Below are 25267 nucleotides of genomic sequence, written 5' to 3'. Positions count from 1 at the left end.
AAAGGTCGAGGGATTCCTGTGAGTCCTCCGCTCCGCATATAAAGGGCTGCCACAGTGAGATTTCAGGACGGCGCCAGTGGCCTTCACAAGTCAGAGCTGAGGAGTGAGGAGTGGGGCTGGGAGACGGGCCTCCTTTGCACCAAGCAGGATATTAGTTCACCTGCCAATTCATCTTTAAGGTACAGTCTGTTGAGTTTGTGTTGTCAGGAGTGTGAACAGCTCATTGGGGGCTGAACGCTGAGACACGCTTCTTATTCCTGTGCCTTTGGTGCCCACTTGGACTCATTTTCTCCTCCTTTGGAGCGGCCCAGCCTCACCAGTTTGGGAAGTGATTTCACAGGCCCAGAGAGCTTTTCCCTCTCTGACTTACAGGTGTCAGTAATGCATGAATTTCAAGTTGCAGAGTGTAACAAAACAGAAGTTAGTGTTGATCTCACTGAACAAGGCTCTCTTAAGATGAAATAAAACACAGAATGTATCTCATCTTGATTGATTAATAATTGAGTCCCAAGGAAACACTCACTAGTGGTGTCAGAATTATGGAGGCTTCTCAGAAAGCTGATGGTCAGGAGGTTTAAACGTTCATTGGGGATTTTACCTGACAGAGTAACCTGGAACTTGGCAATTTAAACTGGAATTTCCTTTTGTTTTAGTTTATACATTTAACCATTATCTAATCCCTTATTAGACATAAGTGCGTGAGCCAACACAAAGTCAATGTTCAACAAATGTTATTTGATTAATATTTATTAAAAGGGAGTTCTAGTACTCTTTAAGTGTTACTTAATCAGTAAAGTAAATTTAAGATTTGCCATTGGAATTGTGACTTTTCCAAATTAGTAATGAGTTACTGCAAATAAAACTCATTCTCTCAATAGATATAAAGGCTAGTAAACATGCCTTTGCTGTTGGGACTACAGAGAAATAGAATTGTTTATTTATCAAAGACCAGTCCCCTTTTCCTAAAAGCCTGTCTAATTACTGATATTGCCCTTCACATATGGGTAGGGCAACCAGATATTCTCATTTGGACTGAAATAACTAAAATACAAAGCCCCTCTCATCTTTAACTTGATGTTGATGGATTTACTGGCCTGTTAGAGCCAGGGGGCCTCGATGAACCTCTAAATCAAACACCTGAATTCACAGATGAGGACACTGAAGCGAAGAATCTGCCAAATTCTACAAAATAAGCTTTCCTAACAGTCAATGAAATGCATGAAATAAAAGGCAATTAAACATGTACTAAGTAGTAACTATGTGTTAATAATAATATGGTTGAAATAACTATAAGTCAAACATTATTTTTTAAAAAAGGAGAGAGAAACAGGAATTGGAATTGGCCAGGTAGATATCTGTAGACTGTTAGAACGTGACCATTTGTTTACTTACCTCAAAGTGTGTGTTTTTCCTATCAGCAAAAGAATGCAATGAAACTGAAGTTAATGTTTATTTGTTTAAACACTGAGTTTGTATGTTTGAAGTGTAACAGAATTAATACACATACTGTCTCCGTCTCAGCACAGCATGGCTTGTTTATTCATTAATCCAATAGATGTTTGAGTGCCAGCTGCTTCCAGGGTCTGTCTGGGGGTGCCATTCAGGTGTGGTCTCCTGAGTCCAAGACCAGAAGCTGTGCTTGAGCCTTTTCACCAAGAGCCACATGAGCTGACAGCCTGGTCTTTGCTGCCCTAGCGGAGATGGGGCATTCCTCATAGAAGAGGGTTTTCTGTCCACAAATGTTCCAACACTCATGGAATTGCAGAGGTCGATATGCAATTACACACTCAACATTTAAAGACACGTGGCCTTTGACCTGCAATTATACTTCTAGGAGTCTGCGCTATATATACGCTTATATATGTGAACAACATGAATGATTCACTCTGTCTGGGTTTTTGTGTAGTAGACCCAAACAGGAATGAATTTAAATGTCCATCAGTGTAAGACTGGTTGAATGAATTACGGCATACCCACACCATGGAGGCTATGAAACCCATGTGGGCTGGCCGGGAGATACTTTCTTAAGTGAAAACATCAGAATGCAGAACAGTACATGTAGCATGGTTCTGCGTGCAGAAATGAAAATGTCACGTACTCACAGGGTGGGGCAAAAGTGGGTTTACAGTTGTGCATACGCGAAACAGTTTATTCTTCTATTATTATTTATTAATTATTGGATTGTTTTCAGTATGAACAACTGTAAACCTATTTTGCCCCACTCTGTATATACACACACATGCTTTCATTAAAAGGGAAAGATAAATGAGACCCTTAACTGGGTATCTTAGGGAAGTGTAGCTGGTTGCAGCAAGAAAGGAGGTAAAGGACTGTTACTACTAGGTTTCGATGCTTCAGTACTCTGAAGTGTTTTGCTGTGTCCAAGTATTACATTTACATGTTTCCCGATGTAGCCTTAAAGGAGCATCATTGCTAATGGTGTAAAACTTTGAAACCCGTTGACCAAATTATTGTGGGGATTTTCTGAAGAGCCATTGGGGTGAATTATGGCGTGCAATAATTTTCACGTGTGTGTCTCCAAATACGCAAACCAAAGACCTCCTGCAGCACTTGGGGAGGGAAGGGACAGTGAAGGTGAGTCTGTCTCATTTCTGTGGCTCTCAGTGTCTGATTCCCCTCAGCACCAGCAGCAAGTGTGCAGCTGTGCTGCTCCTCTGGGCAGCCGTGCTGCCCCTCACACCACTTGGGTTTCTGAGGAATTACGCTCTGTTGATCAGAGTCATCCAGCTTGTTTAGAAAGCACACCCTATGCGATAGGAATGTGGGGCGACCACCACCGTCATTTAATTCTCACTCAACAGGGAAATAGAGATGATTGAGGAGCCTGCCATCCAGATATTCGATGACCTAAAAGAAAAAATGTTTCTGGAAACTCAGTTATTTTTGCAGACTCTAGCTCATGCCCACTCTTTTAAAAGAAATACACAGCCCATTTTCCATTTAGAAAGAAATAACACTGGCTAGGGTTCATGTTTCTTTAATTTCTTTCAATCTTTGACCATTTTTTCAGTCTTTCTTTAACTTACATGCCTAGCATGGCAAGTGACCTTGACATGTTTAACGGGTGGTAGTCAGTTATTTTGTATAATTGCTTGAATTTGAGTTTGTTTACAGTTTTCTCATGAATAGACTGAAGTTTGTGGAGTTAGGGGAAGGATACCACAGAGGCAATGTCCCAGCTGTCACATGGTGGCAGGGGCTATGTGATATCAACATAGATTATTCCCAGTGATGTGAACCTTGATCACATGGTTGAGGTGCTGTTTGTTTCTCCACTGCAGTTATCATTTTCTCATCAGTCACCAAGTCACAACAGATGCAAGGAGAAGGAGTTCATCTCCCCCTTGAGGGAAGTGGAGGGTGAGCAATCAAGGAATTTGTGGTCATCTTTAAAAACACCACAATAATTAGCAATTTTTTGGAGGGATATTTTGAGGATATGTAAATACCCTGCTTTTCCTTAAAGTTTCATCCACTAATTTTATTATTCACTAGAGGCCCGGTGCATGAAATTCGTGCACAAGCGGGCACGGGGGGAGGAGCGGGAGGATCCCTCAGCCCAACATGCACACTCTCTAATCTGGGATCCCCCTTGCAATCCAGGACCACTGGCTCCTAACTGCTCACCTGCCTGCCTGCCTGATTGACCCTAACTGCCTCTACCTGCCTGCTTGATTGCCCATAGCCACGCTGCCTGCCTGCCTGATTACCCCTAACTGCTCCCCTGCCAGCCTGTTCGCCCCTAACCGCCTCTGCCTCAGCCCCCACCACTGTGGCTTTGTCTGGAAGGAGGACCGGACAACTGGAAGATTTCTGGTCTATCTGGTCTAATTAGCATATTACCCTTTTATTAGTATAGATTAATGGATCCTGTCTGTAGCAATTATTACTGTGATATTCTCATGGAGATTTTTTATCCCTTCATTTCTTCTGCATTTATTCATCAGAATAGTTCTGAAAACAATAGTTGCTCCTCCCTCATTTATTTATTTCAATAATTTATATTAGTTTGCATTCATTCTTTTGTTTGTAACTGATATCATGTTACTTATTTTGCTGCTCAAATTGTTTGCAGTTTTGGCAATCGGGAGCTCTTTCAAGGTGGTTCCTCTGTGTTTTTGCAATGCCCCCACTTGTGTCTTAAGCCCTTGCTTACTCTTGGCATTAAGAATGATCAATTAAAGAATGTTAAAAGGTAAAATTGTCCGGGGTTTATCTACAGAGGTTTGTGTATTGCACAAGAGTTTGGGGTGGGGAGGGGGGTAAATTTGAGAGAAGCAAGCCAAATAATCATTTTTCTCTTGAAAAAAGAGAAAAGTAATTTTTATTTATTTCATTTTTATTTGGAGATAATTTTAAGGCTGCGAAACATTACCAGAATAAAGAATTATCATATACTGTTAACCCAAGTACACCCTCCACCACCCGCTTTGCTTTAAGATTTGCTTTATCTTTCTACATAGTTTGACTATTTGAGAATAAGTTGACTCATCATGAGCCTTCACCTCAAAATACCTCATTGTGAACGTCCTAAGAACACAGTCATTTTCTTTCATAATCAGAGCACAGTTGTCAACATCAGGAAGTTTAATGTACATACAATCCTGTTATGGTCCATATTCCAGTTTGTACATGGACTCAATTTTGAGCTATATAGCAGTTTGAAATTTAATTTTTGAGCCAATCAACTAACTAGATGGATATTTATGATCTTACTGGTCCTCAGTCCCAGCTGGGTGCCCAGAGCTTCTGCCTTCTACAAGGGTGCTGTCTGATCTAGTGACCAAGACCCCAGATCAAGCTCACAGGACTGACAGCACCGGTTAGATGTGGGTGGGTCTAAGCAATGCCCTGGCAGGGCTTTTGTGGTGATTATCCTTTTTGATGACAGACACTAACACGTCTTTTTTTCTAAGGCAGGTACTCGTTCCCTCAAATGGGTGTGGAAGGTGGTTCAAACTGTGGGAGGTGATGACAGGACCTTTGGAAGCAGACAGCGTAGGTTCAGAGCTCAGCACCAGCGTTTACTGGTTCTGTGATACTGACAAGCACTTAGAACTTCTCAACCTGGCTTCTCGTCTGGTAACTGCGGAAATGATAAGACATGCTTCCCAGAGCTACTGTTATCATGAAGACAATTCTCAGTATCTCACTGGCATCTGCAGAGGAGGATGTGCGGCTCACTGTTACTTAGGTGTCACATCAGCACCCAGTGAGTGGACAGACCCGGGTCTGTGAGGGCAGCAGGTTTGGGTTAGACTCCTGGCTCTGAGACTGAGGGACGGTCACTCACTTCCCAGATTCACGTCCTCACCCACAAATATGGGAATAGAAACTAACACAATATGTTGAGAATTAAATGAGATAGCATTTAAGGCTGTACTCAATGCAGTTTGCTATGAGCGTTGATGATGATGATGATGATGAGCATTTACAGTGGGCCAGATTCTATTCTATGTCAGGCACTTTGGCTGCTAATCTACAGGTAATTCACAGAAAAAGTCATTTTTTCCCAATATGAGATATTTAAGCTGTAGAAAGGATATACTATATTTCTCAAGGTCACTCTTACAGCCCCAGGTGGCCTTTTATTTCACTTGCACCTTTTTTTAAGTCTCAAATATCAAATTGTTGGCAAAGTCTGAAATGGCTTTGAAGGATATTAATTGGAGGGCAAACTGTGGACAGGGACTCAAGTCTTAAATTCAAAGAGCTTGACTGAATTGTGGAGGAGAGGTTAAAAAGAAAGTGTTTTCTAAAAAGGTGCTGACCAGAGGAGAAGCACTCTCATACATTGCTCCCACTTCTATCTGTGAAGGAGAAAAGGGGACGAAAGAAATCTCATCTTAATCTCTGTCCAGTGGGGCCCAAAGAGGGATGCGAGAAGACACCTAGCAAATCCTACCAAACTGTCCTCATCTTAGCACCTGGACCTAGGAGCATGATTTCTTAAAGTGTTTTCATCCCAAGTGACAAGGTCCACCTGAGAAGAAATGAGGTGGCAGCCACAGCCTTGGCACCTGTAGAGGCAGAATTGCTGGGTGATGGAAGGGGTGTTTGTGCAGGATGGTGAGGGGTACATTTTACAAAGTGCTGGTGTAGGAAGAGTCAGCGTCCCATGAGCATTGTGTTTGTGTGTGTCTGTGTGTTTGTCCTTACCATGAAACACATAAAACTGCTTGCAGTGTGCTCCTCTGACAAAAGGTATTAAAGAGAGAAAAGGAAGTCTGTCTCACTGTAATAACATGGACTAATCTTGAAAAAAGTTCATCTACTCCAGCCTTGATAAAGAATTAATGATCTTCACATTGCTCAGAACAATTTAACCAGGAGGTATGCTTCTAGAGCCGCCCAGCTCTTTCCACGAGTGCCATCTTTGTGGCTGATTGCCAAGTCGCGTGCCAGTGATGAGCACAGGTGTTGGAGTTGGGCAGGGCTTGAATCCCAACTCCATCCCCTTCAATGGGGTGACCTTAGGCAGTGGCCTGCCTTTTTGCACCTCCTCTGCAAATGTGGCCAAGAGTGGGCTTGTGAGAAATGAATGAGGACTGTATAGCACTTTGAGGACTGAAGGCATTCAACATGTGCTAAATGAAGAGCATAACAATAAGCCAGAGGTCATAGACCAGCAGCCCACCAGCCAGTAGGTGAGGGCCTGTCAGCAGGTTTTATCTGGCCACTAGTGAGAACAGTCTTGCTTCATCCCTAAATCACTGTTACTCCTTGTTGTCACCCCAGGACTGGGCATCATTGCCAATACCAATGCCTTTATCCTATTGTCTATCTTAAAAAAGAGAAATATGTCTCAAAACAGGCAGTTAGGCTGAGCAATAACCTGGGGGATTGAATCTTTAGCAGAATGGCAACTGTCAACTGTAGTAACATAACCACTTCTTAGGCGTGTCGGGCATCCCTCAGTGACTGTTCACAGTGATTCCCAAATGTACATCCTAAACGGTGTAAGGGTGAAACTCACCACCAAGAGCTTTTGCTAAAGGCTTCTCTGGACACAGCCCAACACTGGACCTTGGACAAGAAAGGAAGCATCTTGCCCCTGAGATTGAAGAATTTTTAGTCTTGTCAGCCCAGCAATAGAGATAGATAAACTTTAATTATAGGCTGATTCAATAAGGAGCAAAGCATTTAATATAATACGTAAACTAGAGACAGTGAGAACATAGGTGGTGATTCCCTGGAAGGGACAGGACATAGACTGTGAGCTCCCAAGAGCAAGCATTTGCTGTTGGGTAGATGAATGTTGGGGAGTGAATGGCAGTGTGTTGGCCATGTTTATATCAAAATTGGGGACACAAAAAGCAATCTCAGTGATCCTGATAGATATTCTTAAAGGGGGAAGCAGCTACTATTCCTAAGCGTTTATTATGAAGATAACCAGAATGACTCACTCATGCAAACTTCTAGCCGTTATAGTTATTTACACTTGCTGCTGCTGAGTTTTGTGCCATTGAGGGTGAAGGAAAACACAGTTATCTGGGTATCAATTTAAAAAATCCTATGTTCTTAGAGGATCTCAGGAGAGGTCACCTGTGAAGTCTATTTCCCTACCATCTGCATACACCATGGGATGAAAGTAGCAAATTGAAATTTAGACGAATGACTGCAAAAATATAAACGTGGGTTTATTTAAAAAGTTGCTTAAGAACAGAATGGAGATACCTCATTTTGAAAAATTCCTCAGGAAAAAATAAGACTTATATCTCGAAGATCTTTAAGTGATTCGGGAGGTTTCAGGTACCTGATAGGTTACATGTCTACACACTCCTTAGGATTTATTTCTGTGACTAGAAAAGCACCACCGATCTATCTCAAGGAGATCACAGTGTTCTCCCTTCTCCCTGGTCCCACTGAGAGAACGACTTGGGAAAGTGATGCCTTGTTGCTCTCCTCAGAGCCCTCTGCAGGTGCAGAGAATAGCAGTCAGGACCCACAGGGAAAACTGGACACCATTCATTCCCTGCTCCCTGCTTTATCTTGATGTTTTTCTAAAATTGCTATCAATTTTGTTTCTTGACAGTATAAAGCAGGTGATCCCAGCTACTAACGTGCTTCTCACACTAAGCATAGTAAATGGAGCAACAAATCCAAAACAAGTGAAAAAGGGGGGCGGGGGAGATGTTACAAGCCATCTAAAACAGAATGCATTTCCCCTTGTAGCAGTTCTTACAAGTCGGCATGATCTTAGATGCTGAAGGTTCCCAGCAGTTCCCAGCAAAACAGGCAGTTAGGCTGAGCAATAACCTGGGGGATTGAATCTTTAGCAGAATGGCAACTGTCAACTGTAGTAACATAACCACTTCTTAGGCGTGTCGGGCATCCCTCAGTGACTGTTCACAGTGATTCCCAAATGTACATCCTAAACGGTGTAAGGGTGAAACTCACCACCAAGAGCTTTTGCTAAAGGCTTCTCTGGACACAGCCCAACACTGGACCTTGGACAAGAAAGGAAGCATCTTGCCCCTGAGATTGAAGAATTTTTAGTCTTGTCAGCCCAGCAATAGAGATAGATAAACTTTAATTATAGGCTGATTCAATAAGGAGCAAAGCATTTAATATAATACGTAAACTAGAGACAGTGAGAACATAGGTGGTGATTCCCTGGAAGGGACAGGACATAGACTGTGAGCTCCCAAGAGCAAGCATTTGCTGTTGGGTAGATGAATGTTGGGGAGTGAATGGCAGTGTGTTGGGCAGTTTCCTCTATATGATCACGTTTAATCTCCACTTCATGGATAAGGAAACTTGGGCTCAGAGCACAGGACGGGTTTTGGACCAAAGTCATAATAATGGCAACAGTCATCTGTGAGGAGAGCATCTACTTTGAAGATAGACAAACCTAGGTTCAAATTCCCATTCCTTCATGTTCAGTAATGAGACGACAGGCAAATTCTCTCAGTTTTCTCATCAGTCCAATGAGTGTGAAATCACCCATCTCCGAGTTGTAGTGAGGATCAAATGAACCCGTGTGTGTAAAATGCCCATCTCACACTATGTGCTCAATAAACCATATATGTTATTGTTATTCTCTGAGGAAGGATGGAAAGAGCATAACATTTGTTGAGTGCCTATTTATTATTTGCATAGGTTATCCATTTCACATGGAACTGTAAAGCAACTGTTAAATGATAATTTTTAAACAAAGTTAAAATCATGACTCTCTTAAAATGTAAAATAAACATTTCAAGTATTGTACCAAGCTTAATAATTAATTAATGAGGTAACTAGTAAGATATTACAATGTATTTAAAGGAGAATTTTAGAAAACACATATAGGCAATAAAGAATACTGAGATGAATTTACAAGTTTATGAAAAACTGGTTGGTATCCATAAGGATATAAATTACATTCCACTGGACAAAATTTATTTGAATTTCTATGTTCAAGAACGACTGGTACTACCATATTTTTCCTACAATTTACAGAGTTGTAAACCAGCTCAAGGACAATGAAAGTGCCCGGCCTATATATAACCAGATAATCTGGAACAGTTACTCAACACCTTTTTGTTCATTTCAAATCTTTTTGCAGTATTTTCTTTTTATTACCCACATTTACAGCTCTGAAAACAGGCTCATAGTGGCTGTGTGACTTGTTCAGACTCACTAAAAGTATGAAAGGCAATGTCTGGATTCAAACCCATCTTTCACTGCTCCCAAATTAGAGTGGCTTTATTTGAGGGGCTGAGATTTGTTATTCTCTTTTTGTTTAATTTTAGGGGATGAACAATCAATACATCCGTCGGGAAGTCTTTTGCTGTGAAACTTGTCACGAGCTCAAAAGCTTCTGGGAAAAAGAAATTAGCAAACAGACTTACTATCGGGAGCTGGAGGAAGAGCGTCAGGGAAGGAGCGCCCTGAGGAAGTATGTGGGGTGTTTCTCTACTACTTTTGAAAAGTAGGGTTCCCCAGAAACAGACCAGATGTGAAGATGGGGAGACGGGATGTTTTCATGACCCATGGTTCTGAGAGTGCGAATGCTGGCTGTGGTGTGGTGAAGTCCCTGCCGCCAAGAAGAAGGAAGAATGAGGTGTCAGGGCGGGGCACCACGGGCCATGCAGAGCCACAGCAGAAGCACCAGCTTCTCATCAGATGGCAGAGACAGAACCAAAGGGAAAGTCTAAGCCAGAGCCTTTCCTGGGGTCTCCATGGAAAAGGCGAGGAAAGGCGAGGAAGGGCAGGTACACAGGTTAGGACTGTTAGTTTGAATAATTCCAGTGGATTTGTTTAGTCTATAGATGTGGTCCCTAGCTGCCTGGTCCCTTGCCATGGGATGATTTAGGACAGAGGAAATATGGCTTCATGTGGGACTATTAGGTAAGTAAGTAGTTGGGGTCACAGGAGGAGGATTGATCTAGATGCTTAGCAGCCAAGCTTTTTGCTATCCCTAAGAGAGGGCAAGTCCTGGGATGGATAGTCCTTCAGTGGCCAACATGCATTTCACGATGTCAGAATATCATGAAGTATCGAAAATTAAAGACATGTTAAACTCACCTACCCGTTCAGTCTTACCACAATCTATACCAGAGTTTCTCAACCTCAGCACAATTGACATTTAGGGCCAGATAATTCTTGTTAACTATCTCCCGACATTAACAAATGTGCCCTGGAAGGCATAGTCACCCCACTGAGAACCAATGACTTGTAGACAAAATAAGCATTTTTATATAAACAACAATGAGATTCTGTTGTTTATATCTAGATGAACTACAAAATATCTTCCCCACCCCACCTCTTTTACCATCCCCAGCACATGAGATTATAATAAATTTCAAGATTAGGTCAACAGGTATGTGTAAGTGCGAAAGACCCCCACGTCTGGGGTTATACATATTAAGATCTGTGGGGGAAGGCTAATGTGGCCTTTTTCTCATTGGCAAATGAACTTGTGTTCTAGCTAAAGGAGGAGTTTGCTCAGAGGGGGACACTTACTTACGTGAGAAGACATGTGTCAACATTGCTCTGAGTACAAGGAGCAGCACCTGCCTGCACATGTGCAGGGCCTTGCAGCACACAAATCAGCTCAGTTTTTCAGGGACGGTCTATGTTTTCGGCCCCTAAAATAGGAATAGCCCAGCCAAGTGATCTGTTTGCCGAGATCTCCACACGCAACTGGAGTGGCAGCTGGGCTTTCTGCTAGTCAGCAAGGCACCGTGCCTCCATGTTTCTGAGCATGCTGAGCTGAAAACAAGTGTAATTCACATGTGCTGAATCAACATTCACTTATAAAAACCTTCCTTTGCTCCTGAGGGGAAATAACCTGTGTCCACACCCAGACATGAGCTCTGCCACCAAGCCAGCTCCATTCCCGTGTAATGTAAAAACCAGGCTCTTCTGCATGTTAGAGCCCACATGTTAGAGTATGCAGTCCTGGCGATTCCAGGAGAGCAAGAAGAGTCAGTGGTGGGGTCCCGGCCATCTTCCTCTGCTCAGTCCTGGTCCACAAGCTCGTGGAACCAGATGCCAGTAAGAACCCTGCATTGCAGCTTCCCTTCCAGAAGCCCTGGGTGCAATATTAAAAGCAAAACTTGCAATATGATCTGATTTGGTCAAAATATTTGTGCATATGCACACATACAAAGTCTACCTGTATGTATTGGGAAAAGGTTAGAAGAAAATACACTGAGATATTAAGAGTGGTAATATTTGACTCTTGGAATGGCAGAGTTTGTGTGTGTGCTCTATTATCTCCAAAGTTCCTATAACAATACTGTGCCATTTTGTAATTAAAGAAAAAATATATAGAAAAGGCCACCAAATGCAAATGGTGCATAAAACAAATGCATTAATTCTCCAGGCTCCCATGTGCCACCAAAATGACCTAGTCAAAGTTTGGGTTAGTTTGCTCTTCTTCTGTAGGCAAAATAATAAATCTTTAAAATGTGAACTTTGATTAAAAATGGCGGTGGAGTAAGTGGAGGCTACACATACACGCTCCTAGGACCAACCTGGAAATACAACTAAAATAAAAATAAAAAACCATCCTGAATAACCAGCTGAAGACTAGCTGGAGAGAACCCTGATAACCAAGGATGGAAAGTGGAGACCACATAGAGACTGGTAGGAAGGGCAGAGGTGGGAAAGGGCTGGCCAGGCTCCTACAGAGAGCAGCTGAAGTTCTGGAAAGACATCTCAGCTGTGGGGGGTTTCCCACTGAGAACTCTGGGGTCTAATGCCCAACCTGGGCTCCCCAGCACAGAGCACCAGAACTGAGAAAGGTACCACGTAACATCTGGCTGTGAAAAGCAGTAGGGTTGTTGTTGCCAGGGAGAGTCAACTAGAAATGTCTACACACAAAATTTCATGTGCAGCCACTCACCTTGGGCTACAGCAGAGGGAGGGCAGAGTGGACTGAAGCTGTGTAAGCATAAGCCAGGGTTGAGGGCTCTGGGATTTCTTGTTCTGAGTCATTCCCTCACACCAGAAAATACTAGAATTAATAAATTAATTTAGTAAAATAGCAGGATACAAAATTAACCTCCAGAAATCGATGGCATTTTTATACACTAATTAGAGGCTCGGTGCACAAATTTGTGCATGGATGGGGTCCCTCTGGGTGGCCTGCAGGGATCAGGATGAAACCCGCAGTCCAATGCCGCCTGCAACTCCGACCTGCTGCTCCTACTCATCCTGGTCCCACTGTGCCTGCCCTGTGCTCACGCCCAATCAGTTCCCATTGGGAGAGGCTTGCGCTGCCGCAGCAGTGCTTACAAGCCATGAGCCCTGTGTCTGCCGCCCTCCCAATGGGAGTGGCCCACGGGATCGGGCTGAAACCGGCTCTCCGACATCCGCTGAGGGGTCCCAGATTGCGAGAGGGCACAGGCCAGGCTGAGGGACCTCACCGGTGCACGATCAGTCTAGGGAGGGGCCACGGGAGGTCTCCAGGGCGTGTCTGGCCCATCTCGCTCACTCCCGATTGCCGGACCCCAGCAGCAAGCTAACCTACTGGTTGGAGCATCTGCCCCTGGTGGTCAGCGCACCTCATAGCGACTGGTTGATCAGTTGACTGTCTGCCCCCTGGTGGTCAGTGCATGTCATAGCGAGCAGTTGAGCAGCCTTAGCACATCATTAGCATATTATGCTTTGATTGGATGTTCTGTCGTTCAGTCTATTTGCATATTACCCTTTTATTATATAGGATAATGAATTCTCAGAAAGAGAAACTAAAGAAGGTATCCCAATTGCCATTGCAATTAAAAAAATGTAAGTTATTAAGATACCTAGGAATAAACTTAACCAAGGAAGTAAAAGACCTATTCTTGGAAAACTATAGGACATTGAAAAAAGAAATAGAAGATGATACAAATAAATGGAAGCATATACCATGTTTATTAATTAGAAGAATTAACATCATTAAAATATCTATCTACCCAAAGCAATCTATAGATTGAACACAATCTCTATGAAAATACTAATAGCATACTTCACAGAGCTGGAACAAACACTACAAAAATTTATATGGAATCATAAAAGATCCCAAATAGCTTCAGCAATCTTGAGAAAGAAGAACAAAGTAGAAGGGATCACAATACCGGATATCAAGCTATACTACAAAGCCATTATAACCCCAACAGCTTGGTACTGTCACAAGAACAGGCATATAGACCAATGGATCAGAACAGAGACCCATAAGTTGGCCGACACCATTACATCAATTAATATTTGACAAAGGAGGCAAGAACATACAACGAAGTAAAGACAACATCTTTAACAAATGGTATTGGAAAAACTGGACAGACACATGCAAAAAGATGAAAGTAGACCACCAACTTATAGCATACACAAGAATAAACTCAAAATGAATAAAAGACTTAACTGTAAGGCGTGAAACCATAAAATGTTAGAGGAGAACATAGGCAAGTAAAATCTCAGACATCTCACATAACAATATGTTTACAGATACATCTTGGAAGGCAAAGGAGACTATGGAGAAAATAAATATATGGGACTACATCAAAATAAAAAGCTTCTGCACAGCAAAAGAAACCAGCATCAAAATGAAAAGGGAACCCACTGTATGGGAGAACATATTGCCAATGATACACCTGATAAGGGGTTAATATCCAAAATACATAAAGTACTTATACAACTCAACAAAAGGAAGACAAACAATCCAATTAAAAAATGGACAGAAGACCTAAATAGACATTTCTGCAAGAGGACATACAAATGGCCAAGAGACATATGAAAAAATGCTTAAAGTCACTATCATCAAAGAAATGCAAATTAAAACTTCAATGAGATATCACCTCACACCTGTCAGAATAACTATCATTAAAAAATCAACAAACAACAAGTGCTGGGGAGGATGTGGAAAAAGGGAATACTAGTTCACTGCTGGTGGGAATGCAGATTGGTGCAGCCACTATGGAAAACAGAATGGAGTTTCCTCAAAAAATTAAAAATGGAACTTGTTTGACCCAGTGATCCCACTTCTGGGAATATATCCTAAAAACCCCAAAACACCAATCAGGAAGAATATATGCACCCCTATGCTCATAGCAGTGTGATTTATAATAGCTAAGATTTGAAAACAGCCCAAGTGCCCATTGTAGATGAATGCATCAAAAAACTGTGGGACATTTACACTATGGAACACTATGCAGTTGTAAAAAAAAAAAAAAAAAAAAAAAAAAATGAGAGACCTCTTACCCTTTGGGACAGCAGGATGGACCTGGAAAATATTATGCTAAGTGAACTAAGCCAATCTCAGGGGAAAAAAAATCACATGATCTCACTTATTTGTGGAATCTAATGAACAAAATTAATTGAACAACAAAATAGGACCTGAAGCATGGAGGCATGGAATAGAGTGACGTAACGTACCTCGATGTGGGGTTAGGGAGGAGTGCGAGAAGAGATAAACCAAAGAACTTAGATACTTATATACATAGCTCATGGACACAGCCAATAGGGTGGTGAAGACCTGGAAGTGGGGGCGGGGGAGGGACTGGGAGGAGGGAGGTAAAGGGAGCGGGGAATGGGAGATATCTGTAATAATATCAACAATAAAAATATATTTAAAAAAACAAAATGTGTTCTTCCTGAAAGACGTCATCACTCTGTCCCCCAAATAAAAGTTTAAAGACTTGGCAGAGCCGAAACGGGTTTGGCTCAGTAGATAGAGCGTCAGCCTGTGGACAGAAGGGTCCCAGGTTCGATTCCGGTCAAGGGCATGTACCTTGGTTGCGGGCACATCCCCAGTAGGGGGTGTGCAGGAGGCAGCTGATCGATGTTTCTCTCTCATCGATGTTTCTAACTCTCTATCCCTCTCCCTTCCTCTCTGTAAAAAATCAATAAAATATATTTAAAAAATTAAAAGACTTGGCAGAGCCGCTGCATTGCGTGGAGCAGAGGAAGGTCTAAGGAGAGGGGAGTGGAGGCAGCTTCCTGTGTCCCCTCCTCTGTGCTGGAGTCTCACTCACCAGCACTGTTACCTTATGAACGGTGAACAAAATCCAACCCTTCCTAATTTGGTAAATAATGAATGACAACTTAGTGGTTTTATCATTATTTTTGCTAAAACTTAAAAAAACGCACACCCACATATATCTCTCATGAACCAGGTTGCACCAAAAAGAAAAAGAAAATGTTTTCAAACCAAAAAGGGAACTAAGAACATTTTTTTTAACTCAGCAAATCCAAGTCCTTGTGCCATGAAGAAATGTTCTAGTGAACAAGGAAGACAAAAACCTTAAAACTTTCCTCAAACCCGTTTGCTGATAGAACAAGGTCAATATTACTTTGTTCCTCTCACTTTGCTGAGCTGACCAGCAAGGACTTGTGGTGGAAGGGAAATAGGTGTTCTGTCACGGACATGCCGGTAAACACATGCCTGCAGGGTCACAGATGCGAAGGATGCTGGGGAGCTATTTACCTGGTGGAGGTTGCATCTGGCAGAGGCCCTGGAGCTGAGATCACAAGGCAAAGTGTCCAGCACCAGAACTGGACACACCCATACTCTCTCCCAGTACAGCTACAAAGAAACAACACGGCATAAGTGGGAGAAGGTGAAAACTGCATGCAAATCACTGATGAAGGCAACCTGATAAAGTCAAGTGCAGCGTTTGCCTGGTTTGCTGGGACAGTCCAGGTGTACACTTATCATTCTGCGGTAATTGTGGATTGCACTTCCTTTATTTCCAACAGCCTGTCAGTTTAGAGGACAAATTAAATGGACACCTAAGTCTACGTAACCAGCCTGGAATTTTAACTGAGAAACATGCCGTGCTTCTACGCAAGAAGGAGTCTTCGAAATACCTCTTTGGGATTTAGCAGAACTCACAGTGTCAGGGAGACATCACATCTGGTGGACCTGAGTGGGCAGAGGGGTTTAGCAAGCCTCAACGCAAGACCACTCACCTCCTCTGCTCAGATTCCTGCTTATCAACTGTGTCCGTCAGAATGCTGTCAGCTGCAGGTACCAAAATGTTCAACTCGTAGCTCTTAGCTAGGTGAAATCATTATTTCAACCTTTTTATAAAATAAGAGTTCATCGACAAGCAACAACCAGTGAGAAAAAAATTAGTTAGATTTTTTCGTTCAAACTGAGTGTGTGAGGAAAGTGGCTGGTAAATTGGGTTGGTCAGTGGGGTGCGCCGGGGCTGCCAGCCTGAGCTGACCGTGGACATGATTTGCCCTATGACCAGACCCACCGGGGAGCTGCAGATCACAGGAAATCCAAAATCAGGCCCATCTGTCCTCGCTAAGGACAGACAACTGCGAGGCATGTTCATTACTGTGCTGGAGTAGGAGAGGCAAAACCATCATCTGACCTTTCATATTAAAACAAAAGTGCAGAGGTTCTGATTGGATGACTGAGATCTGAAAGGAGAGCCCAAGAACTCCGTAACTATCAATTCCTTGGCGGCAGGGATTACTATTTTACTACCTTCTCTCCATTGGGGCGGCCACAGAAGTGCTCCTCGGAGCTCCTTCAAGGTCACTTGCAATGGGGAGCACAGCCGCATGGAGCTCCGGGTGCCACCTTTCTGGATCTGCATTGCGTTTGAGCTGAGGCCACACTTACCCCAACTGCTCCTAGACAATGACTGGTCATGGCACGGGTGACTAGTCCTGGGCGATTCCTACATGGCAGGGCTCCTCTGGTGGGCGACCTTTGCCCAGGGACAAGCTCTCTCAGAGCTGTGCTGGTGTGGGTCTCTTCCCAGCTCAGCACTCCTTCCTTCTCGCTGTCCTTTCCCAGCATGGCAGTCTGAAGGCTTTCCCTACCACCTCTGTTCCCTCCCCCGTTTATCTTTTGTGGGTGAATCCTCCTAATCTGCTACTTGGAGGACTCAGACTGATGCATATACACAGTGGCGAGCACATGAGAGAAAGTATCTAATTATGTGCCCAATTGATCTTCACCGGTTCCCAGTGAGAACAGCAAGATTCTGGTTCAGGAATCTCATGAACACCATCCTACTTTCTAGCCAAACCCCTTATTTATCAAGGGTAATTAGTGTTCCTAGATATTAACTACAATTCCCCCACAAAGCAGATAAATGTAGAACAATAAGTAGGAAACATCATTTGGTCTCCATTTGAAAGTGAGCTCAGTGTTTCTAGGCATATGGAAAAAGTTCTCTTCAAGCTGTCATGTCCGTTGTATTGCTCTTCTACTGTCCGTATCTGTCCATATACATGTGATTTTATAGCTGGGCTCTCTATTCTGTTCCATTGATTTGTGTGTCTGTTTCTCTGCCAATACCATACTGTTTTGATTATTGTAGCTCTATAGTATAATTTGAAGTCAGGTTGCGTAATACCTCCTGCCGGGGCTGACCAGTAGCTCCTGAACAACAGATGAGTAGATTACTCAGACACAGTTTTACTGTGCAAGAGAGAGCTAAGGAGCCCCTGGCTTTAGTAGCCAGAGCAGCCTCTATTGCCTGCCTCGTTAGGCCTTTACAGGCAGTCCTTAGGTTACGTCGGACTCCAAGTACATCGTTTCGTGGTTACGTCGCCATCTCCCATTTATTTATAAAAAAAAAAAAAAAAAAAGTTCCGTCATTTCGACGTATGTACATATGTGCTTTTTGTTTTTTATTATTTATTTACCACAAGTAAAGGTCAGAAATTGTTACCTGTCTTTTAATTTCTTTTTTACTGTTTCACTTCATTACTGCTGTGTATGTGCTCCATGTGAGTGACGTAGGTGCTTATGTAGGTGGGTTCCGACTTGCGGCGAAAATCGCATTACATCGCGCCGTAAGAACGATCGCCTATGTAACCCGAGGACCTACTGTATTGGAATTATTATCTTCAGATACAATCAGTAGGGTGAGTAATCTTGGGGGGACACATGTTTACATTGTCCTCTAGGCAAGGGCATCCAGGGATTGAGCATAGTGATTCCAGTAAACACCTGGGGGTCTGCACATACACAGACTTGTTTGGAAAGGTCAAGGAATAATCAGGGACACCGCCTTCAACACTCCCCTAAGTCTCCTCTAAGTCAGAATTCCAATAAACAGGGCAGGCAGCCTTCCACACACTTCCCTTTTCTCAGAATGTCCTCCTTACAATTTTCCATCCAAGTCTCTTGTGCTCCCCAACAGCCTCCAGTTTTATTCTTTTTGCTCAGGATTGCTTTGGCTATTCAGGGTCTTTTGTGGTTCCATAAAAACCTGATGATTTCTCATTCTATTTCTTTAAAAAATGACCTTGGGATTTTGATGTTGATTGCGCTAAACCTGTGTAATGCTTTGGGTAATATGGCCATTTTGACTACATTGATTCTTCCAATCCATGAACACAAATTTTTCCATCTTGTGTATTTTTCAATCTTTTTTAATAATGCTTTGTAATTTTCAGTATATAGGTGTTTCACATTCTTTGTTAAGTTTATTCTTAGGTATTTTATTCTTTTGGTTGCAATTACAAAAGAAATTGTGCTATTTTTCTGGAGTTTTGTTGTTAGTATACAGAATGGCAATGGATTTTGTATCCTGCAACTTGACTGTATTTGTTAATTGTTTCTAATAGTTTTTAGTGATGTCTTAGGGTTTTCTATATACAGCATCATGTCATGTGTAAAAAGGCACCCTGCTTGAATGCCTTTTAATTCTTTCTGTTGCCTTATTGCTCTGGCTAGGACTCCCAGCTCTATGCGGAATAAGAGTGATGAGAGTGGACAACCTTATCTTATTCCTGATCTTGGAGGAAAGACTTTTAGTGTTTTCACCACTGAGTATGATATTGACTGAGGGTTTATCATATATGGCCTTTATTATGTTGAGGTGCTTTCCTTCTACTCCTATGTTACTGAGTGTTTTAATCATAAATCGATGTTGTATCTTATCAAAATCTTTTTGTGCATCCATTGATAAGATCATATGAATTTCATCCTTTCTTTTGTTAATGTGGTGCATTATGTTAATTGATTTGTGTGTGTTGAACCATCCTTGTGCCCTGGAATGAGCTCCACTTGATTGTGATGTATTATTTTTTGGATTTAGTGTTGTATTCAATTTGCTAGTATTTTGTTTAGGATTTCTACACCTGTATTCATCAGAGATATTGGTCTATAGTTTTCTCTTTTTTTTGTGATATCTTTGCCAGGATTTGGTATCAGGGTTATATTGACGTCATAAAATATGGTAGAAGTATTACTTCTTCTTTAATTTTTTGGAAAAGTTTGAGAAGGATAGATTTTAAATCTTCTGTGAATACTTGGTAGAATTCACTGGTGATGCCATCTGGTCCTGGACTTCTGTTTTTTGGCAGGTTTTTGATGGTTGTTTCAATTTCCTCACTGTTGATTGGTCTATTTAGATTTTCCAGTTCTTCATGATTTAGTCTAGGAAGGTTATATATTTCTAGAAACTTATCCATTTCTTCTTGTTAATTGAATTTGGTGGCATATAGTCTTTCATAATTCTAGTATGATCCTTTGTATATCTACGATGTCTGTGGTGAGTTCTCTTTCATTTATGATTTTGTTTATATGGGTCTTTTCCCTTTTTTCCCTTAGTGAGTCTAGCCAGTGGCTTGTCAAATTTTTTAATTTAAATTCTTTATTGTTTAAAGTATTACCTAAGTCTTGTTTTACCCCCATTGACCTCTCCCTGCCCCCCCAGCACATGCCCTCAACCCCCCTCCCCCATATGTGTTTATTGGTTATGCTCATATGCATGCATACAAGTCCTTTGGTTGATCTCTTAATTTTATTAAACTTTCCAAAGAACCAGCTCTTTGTTTTATTGCTTTTTGCATAGTCTTTTTATTCTCTATTTCATTTCATTCTGCTCTAATTTTTATTATTTCTTTTCTTCAGCTGACTTTGGGTTGCTTTTGTTCTCTCTTTCTAGTACCTTACGATGTGATGTTAGATTATTTACTTGGGGTTTTTCTTGTTTCTTGAGCTAGGCCTGTAATGATATAAACTTCCCTCTTATTACTGCCTACACTGAATTCCAGAGGTTTTGATAGGTTGTATTGTCCTTCTCATTTGGCTCTATATATCTTTTGATATCATCTTTTATTTCTTCTTTGACCCAGTCAATTTTTAGTAGTATATTGCTTAATCTCCACGTATTTGTGGGTTTCTTTACGTCCTTTTTGCAGTTCATTTCTAATTTCAAGGCATTGTGGTCAGAGAATATGCTTGGTATAATTTCAATCTTCTTGAATTAGTTGATGCTAATTTTGTGACCAACATATGGTCTATCCCATGTACATGTATCCCATGAGAATGTCCCATGTGCACTGGTAAAGAATGCATAATCTGATTTTATGAGATGCAAGGTTCTGTAAACGTTAATTATGTCCATTTGGTCTAGTGTTTCATTTAAGGCCAATATTTATTAATTGATTTTCTGTTTGGTTGATCTGTCTAGAGCTGTCAATAGAGTAGTAAGTTCCCCAATTATCATTGTGCTTTGATCTGTTTCTCCCTTTAGCTCTGTGAGTAGTTGTTTTATATATTTTGGTGCTCCCTGGTTGTGTGCGTATATATTAAGAAGTGTTATGTCTTATTGATGTAGTGTTCCCTTTGTCATTATAAAGTATCCATCCTTGTCACATGTTATCTTTGTTATCTTGAAATCTATTTTGTCAGATGTAAGGATGGTCACACCTGTTTCTGTGTGGATGTTGTTTGCTTGGAGAATCCTGTTCCACCCTTTTACTTTGAATCTACCTTTGTCTTTGCAGCTTAGATATGTCTCTTGTAGGCAGCATATGGTTGAGTTTTGTTTTTTGATCCATTCTGCTACTCTGTGTCTCTTCATTGGTGAATTCAGACCATTTCCTTTTATGATAATTATTGATGTATGACGATTTCCTATAGCCCGTTTATCTTTTGTTTTATGATAGTTCTGTGCCTTCATTGGTTCTTTTCCTTTATGTTTCTGGTATTTTTGTTTGATGGTATTCCATACATCTTTCTTTTTTTTCCTCTGTTTTTAAGCTATATGTCCTGGTTTGGGGATTTCTGTGTGTGGTTACCATCCTACATAATAAAAGCCTAATATGCTAAATGTCCGGTTGTCCGTTCAACCAATCAAAGCATAATATGTTAATGATATGCTAAGGCTACTCAACTGCTCGCTATGATGTGCACTGAACACCAGGGAGCAGACTCTCCAACCAGTAGGTTAGCTTGCTGCTGGGGTCTGGCCGATTGGGACTGAGTGAGATGGGCCAGACACACCCTGGCGCCCTCCTGCATCCCCTCCCTGGTTGGCTAACCTCCCCAGCCCTGATCGTGCACCAGTGGGTCCCTTGACCTAGTCTGTGCCCTCTCATAATCCGGGACCCCTCAGGGGATGTCAGAGAGCTGGTTTCAGCCCAATCCCATAGGCCAGGCCGAGAGACCCCCCTGGTGCATGAATTCGTGCACCAGGCCTCTAGTTAGGTTTATAAAAAATGAAGTTGCATATACACCATAGTTTGTTTTCTTATTTTCATTTTGTAGTGCATCTGATCTTCATCTTTCTTTGCCACTTCAGACTTTTCCCCTCCCTTTTTATATTTTTATTGTCACAAACTCTCCCTGTTTATGCTGTAAGTTTTGTTTTATTTTGTTTTTGTTTTTGTGTTTTTTTGTTTGTCATCTTACTAATAGTATTGTGACTTTATGGTCTTTGTTTCAAGTAGAATAACTCCCTTGAGTATTTCCTGCAATTGAGCTTTTCTGATGATAAAATCCCTCAGCTTCTGTATGTCTGGGAATATTTTTATTTCTCCTTCATATTTAAAGGATAATTTTGCTGGATATATTATTTGAGGCTGGTAATTTCTCTCTTTCAGACTTTTGAATAGTTGGTTCTACTTTCTTGTGGCCTATAGAGTTTCTGCTGAGAATTCGGATGAAATTCTGATGGGTTTTCCTTTGTAGGTCAACTTCATTCTTTTCCATGGTTGCCTTGATAATTTTTTCTTTGTCATTAATTTTGACAGCTTTAATACCAACTGCCTTGGAGAGGGCCTGTTTGGATTGACATAACTAGGTGTTCTGATTACTTCTTAGATTCAAGGATCTAGTATTTCCATAGTTTTGGGAAATTCTCACCCACTATTTGTTTTAATAGACTCCCATTCCATGCTCCCTCTCTTCTTCCTCCACAATGCCTATAATTCTAATATTGCCTTTTCTGATGGCGTCAGATCGCTCTTATAGAGCTCTTTCATTTTTCTTTATGCTCAGGTCTCTCTCTTCTTCCCTCTGCATCATTTCTTGTTCTTATCTTCGATATCACTAATTATTTCCTCCATCTTGTTGGTTCTGTTTTCTATACTTTGTAGTTTACTCTCCATCTCCTTAATTGCACTCTTCATTTCCAGATTTTTCTGATTGATTCTTTTTTAAAATTCCAGTCTCTTTGGAAAAGTACTCATTTGATTCTTTGATTTGTTTTCTGAGTGCACTGAATTCTCTGTTGGTATTTTCTTGCATCTTGTTGAGTATTTTCAGAACTGCAATCTTGAAATCTCTGTCATTTATATCACATATTTCCATGTGTTCCAGTTTGCTTTCTGGCGATTTTTCACTTCCTTTATGGTCATCTTCGTTACTGTAGTTCTTCATGATACTTGCTATCCTCCTTTGCTTACACATTTATCTCTGAAAGGTCTTTCTACTATTTTCCAACAGTTGGCACTGGATTGGAAGATTTCTACCTCTGTGATCTTCCAGTCTTGAATCTCTGCAGCTTCCATAGGCAGTACAGCTGCACTGCTTGGGGTGGGGTTTGTTTTGCCCTCATCATAGAGGCAACCCCTCACCTTCCTGGGATCCTGCCAAGACCTGTTTTGGCTTTCATTGTGACAGAGAGAGAGACAACAATGTGAGAGAGTCACATCAATTGGTTGCCTCCCACACTCGCCCCAACCAGGGTACATGCCCTTGAGTGGAATCAATCCCATTACCCTTCATTCCAAGGGCCAATGCTCTAACCCAGTGGTCGGCAAACTCATTAGTCAACAGAGCCAAATATCAACAGTACAACGATTGAAATTTCTTTTGAGAGCCGAAAACCGACTTCTGCGCATGGGCCACGAAGTTTCAATCACGCTGAATGTGCACGCCCACACGTGGTATTCTGTGGAAAAGCCACACTCAAGGGGCCGAAGAGCCGCATGTGGCTTGCGAGCCGCAGTTTGCCGACCACTGCTCTAACCACTGAGTGAAATCTGTTAGGGCAAGGTTTTTTTGTTTTTGTTTTTATATTTCTCTTTTTTGTGTGTTTTTCTTGGTGGGTTTTTGGTATCTGGTTTGTTTGTTTGTTTGTTTTGATCAAACTGGGTGGTACCTCATTGTGGTTTTAATTTGCATTTTTCTAATTATGTTGATCATCTTATATAGGCTTATTTGTTATCCATACAACTTCTTTGGTAAAATGTCTGTTCAAATTTTTACCAGCTATTTTTTTATCATTGAGTTTGAAATTTTATGTATTCTGGAACTAAGTCCATGAATATGTGATTTTTAAATATCTTTTCTCTTTGTCTTTTATTTTACTTGCAGTATCTTTCACAGAGCAAATTTAAGTCCCAAATCTTCCCTTTTTTAATGAATCATGCCTTTTGTGTTGTATCTAAGAATTCTTCCTTATCCCAAGGAGTATAATAAAGACATCATTTTGTGGGTGTTTTCCTAAAAGTCTTAGTCTTAGTCTTAATCATTAGGTCTATGCTTAATTTTGTATAAGATGTGGAATGTGGGTCAAAGTCCATCTTTTCTTTTGAATATGGATGTATGATGTCCTAGCCCCATTTGTTAAAACATATGTATACTACTATATATATATATATATATATATATATATATATATATATATATATACCTTCCTCCAATGAACTGTCTTTGCCCCTTGTCAAAAGCAATTGGCCATATTTGTGTATATTTATTTCTGGGCTATTTAAACCCAGTGATCTATTTGGAATAGATCTTCACCAACGCCACACTGTGTTGATGGTGGTAGCCTTAATTTAAGTCTCAAAAACATTCAGTGTGACTTCTCCAACTTTGTTTTTCTTCAAAATTGTTTTCGCTAATCTATTTCCTTTGCCTTTCCACATAAAATTTAGAGTCCACTTATTCTTATCTACAAAAGATGGGACATTGATTGAGATTACATTGAATCCACATAGGAAGGAATAAACTTTGGGGGGAAATTACATATTCAGAGGCTTTGCTCATTTGTCTATGCATGTTTTTCTTCACTAATTTGTAAAAGTCATATATTTCTCTTAATGATGTTCTTTTACAAGGAAAAAAAACACCTTCGTGGGACCAGCAGACACGGAGGCAAATGCACTAAGCCCAGTGTACTGTTTCTCCCCCTCAGGCTCAGAGAAGGATGGAAACGGAGACTGGAGGAAAGACTGCGGATGCTGGACAATCCTGAGGAGAAGCCCCAGGAGGCAAACACTGTGGGCTGATGGCCTCCTGCCTCCTCCACTTCACAGATAACAAGCCAAGGGCACTTTCCTAGGAGATACAACAAATGCTTCCATTATGCCCACTTACTGAGCAGGACACTGTTTCCTCTCCCATTTACATGCGAATCCTTCCTGTGCTCCTGGAAGTTACTACCCAAGGCATTCCTCCCTGCAGGAGAAGGATGACTGCCAATGGGATATGAAGCTCAGGTGACTTACTATAAAAGCTCCTGGAACAGCAATCCCCCAGCTTCACGGATCCATGCAGGGTAGCTTATTTCCGCCTTTTCTTTCCTTGTGAAAGCTGAATGCCTTATCTAAGCTGACAGAGGGCAATGAT

At 41.4% G+C, this 25267-nt stretch overlaps 1 protein-coding gene across 1 annotated transcript; it reads left to right on the top strand.

Annotated features, from left to right (window-relative positions):
* On the top strand, positions 1 to 24927 carry LOC308248631 (protein FAM240B-like; the record flags this gene model as incomplete). The annotated part of the gene is made up of 3 exons (XM_080668765.1): positions 1 to 18; positions 9756 to 9901; positions 24834 to 24927. The coding sequence occupies exons 2-3, from the start codon at positions 9759 to 9761 to the stop codon at positions 24925 to 24927; spliced, it is 237 nt and encodes a 78-aa protein (XP_080524891.1). The 5' UTR covers positions 1 to 18; positions 9756 to 9758.
* Between the last annotated feature and the right edge of the window lie 340 nt (positions 24928 to 25267).

Source organism: Plecotus auritus (assembly GCF_963455305.1).
Source record: "Plecotus auritus genome assembly, chromosome: 5".
In the NCBI taxonomy this organism is placed as follows: domain Eukaryota; kingdom Metazoa; phylum Chordata; class Mammalia; order Chiroptera; family Vespertilionidae; genus Plecotus; species Plecotus auritus.
Note: the sequence above shows the minus strand (reverse complement) of the source record. Positions and strands in the feature narration are given on the sequence as shown.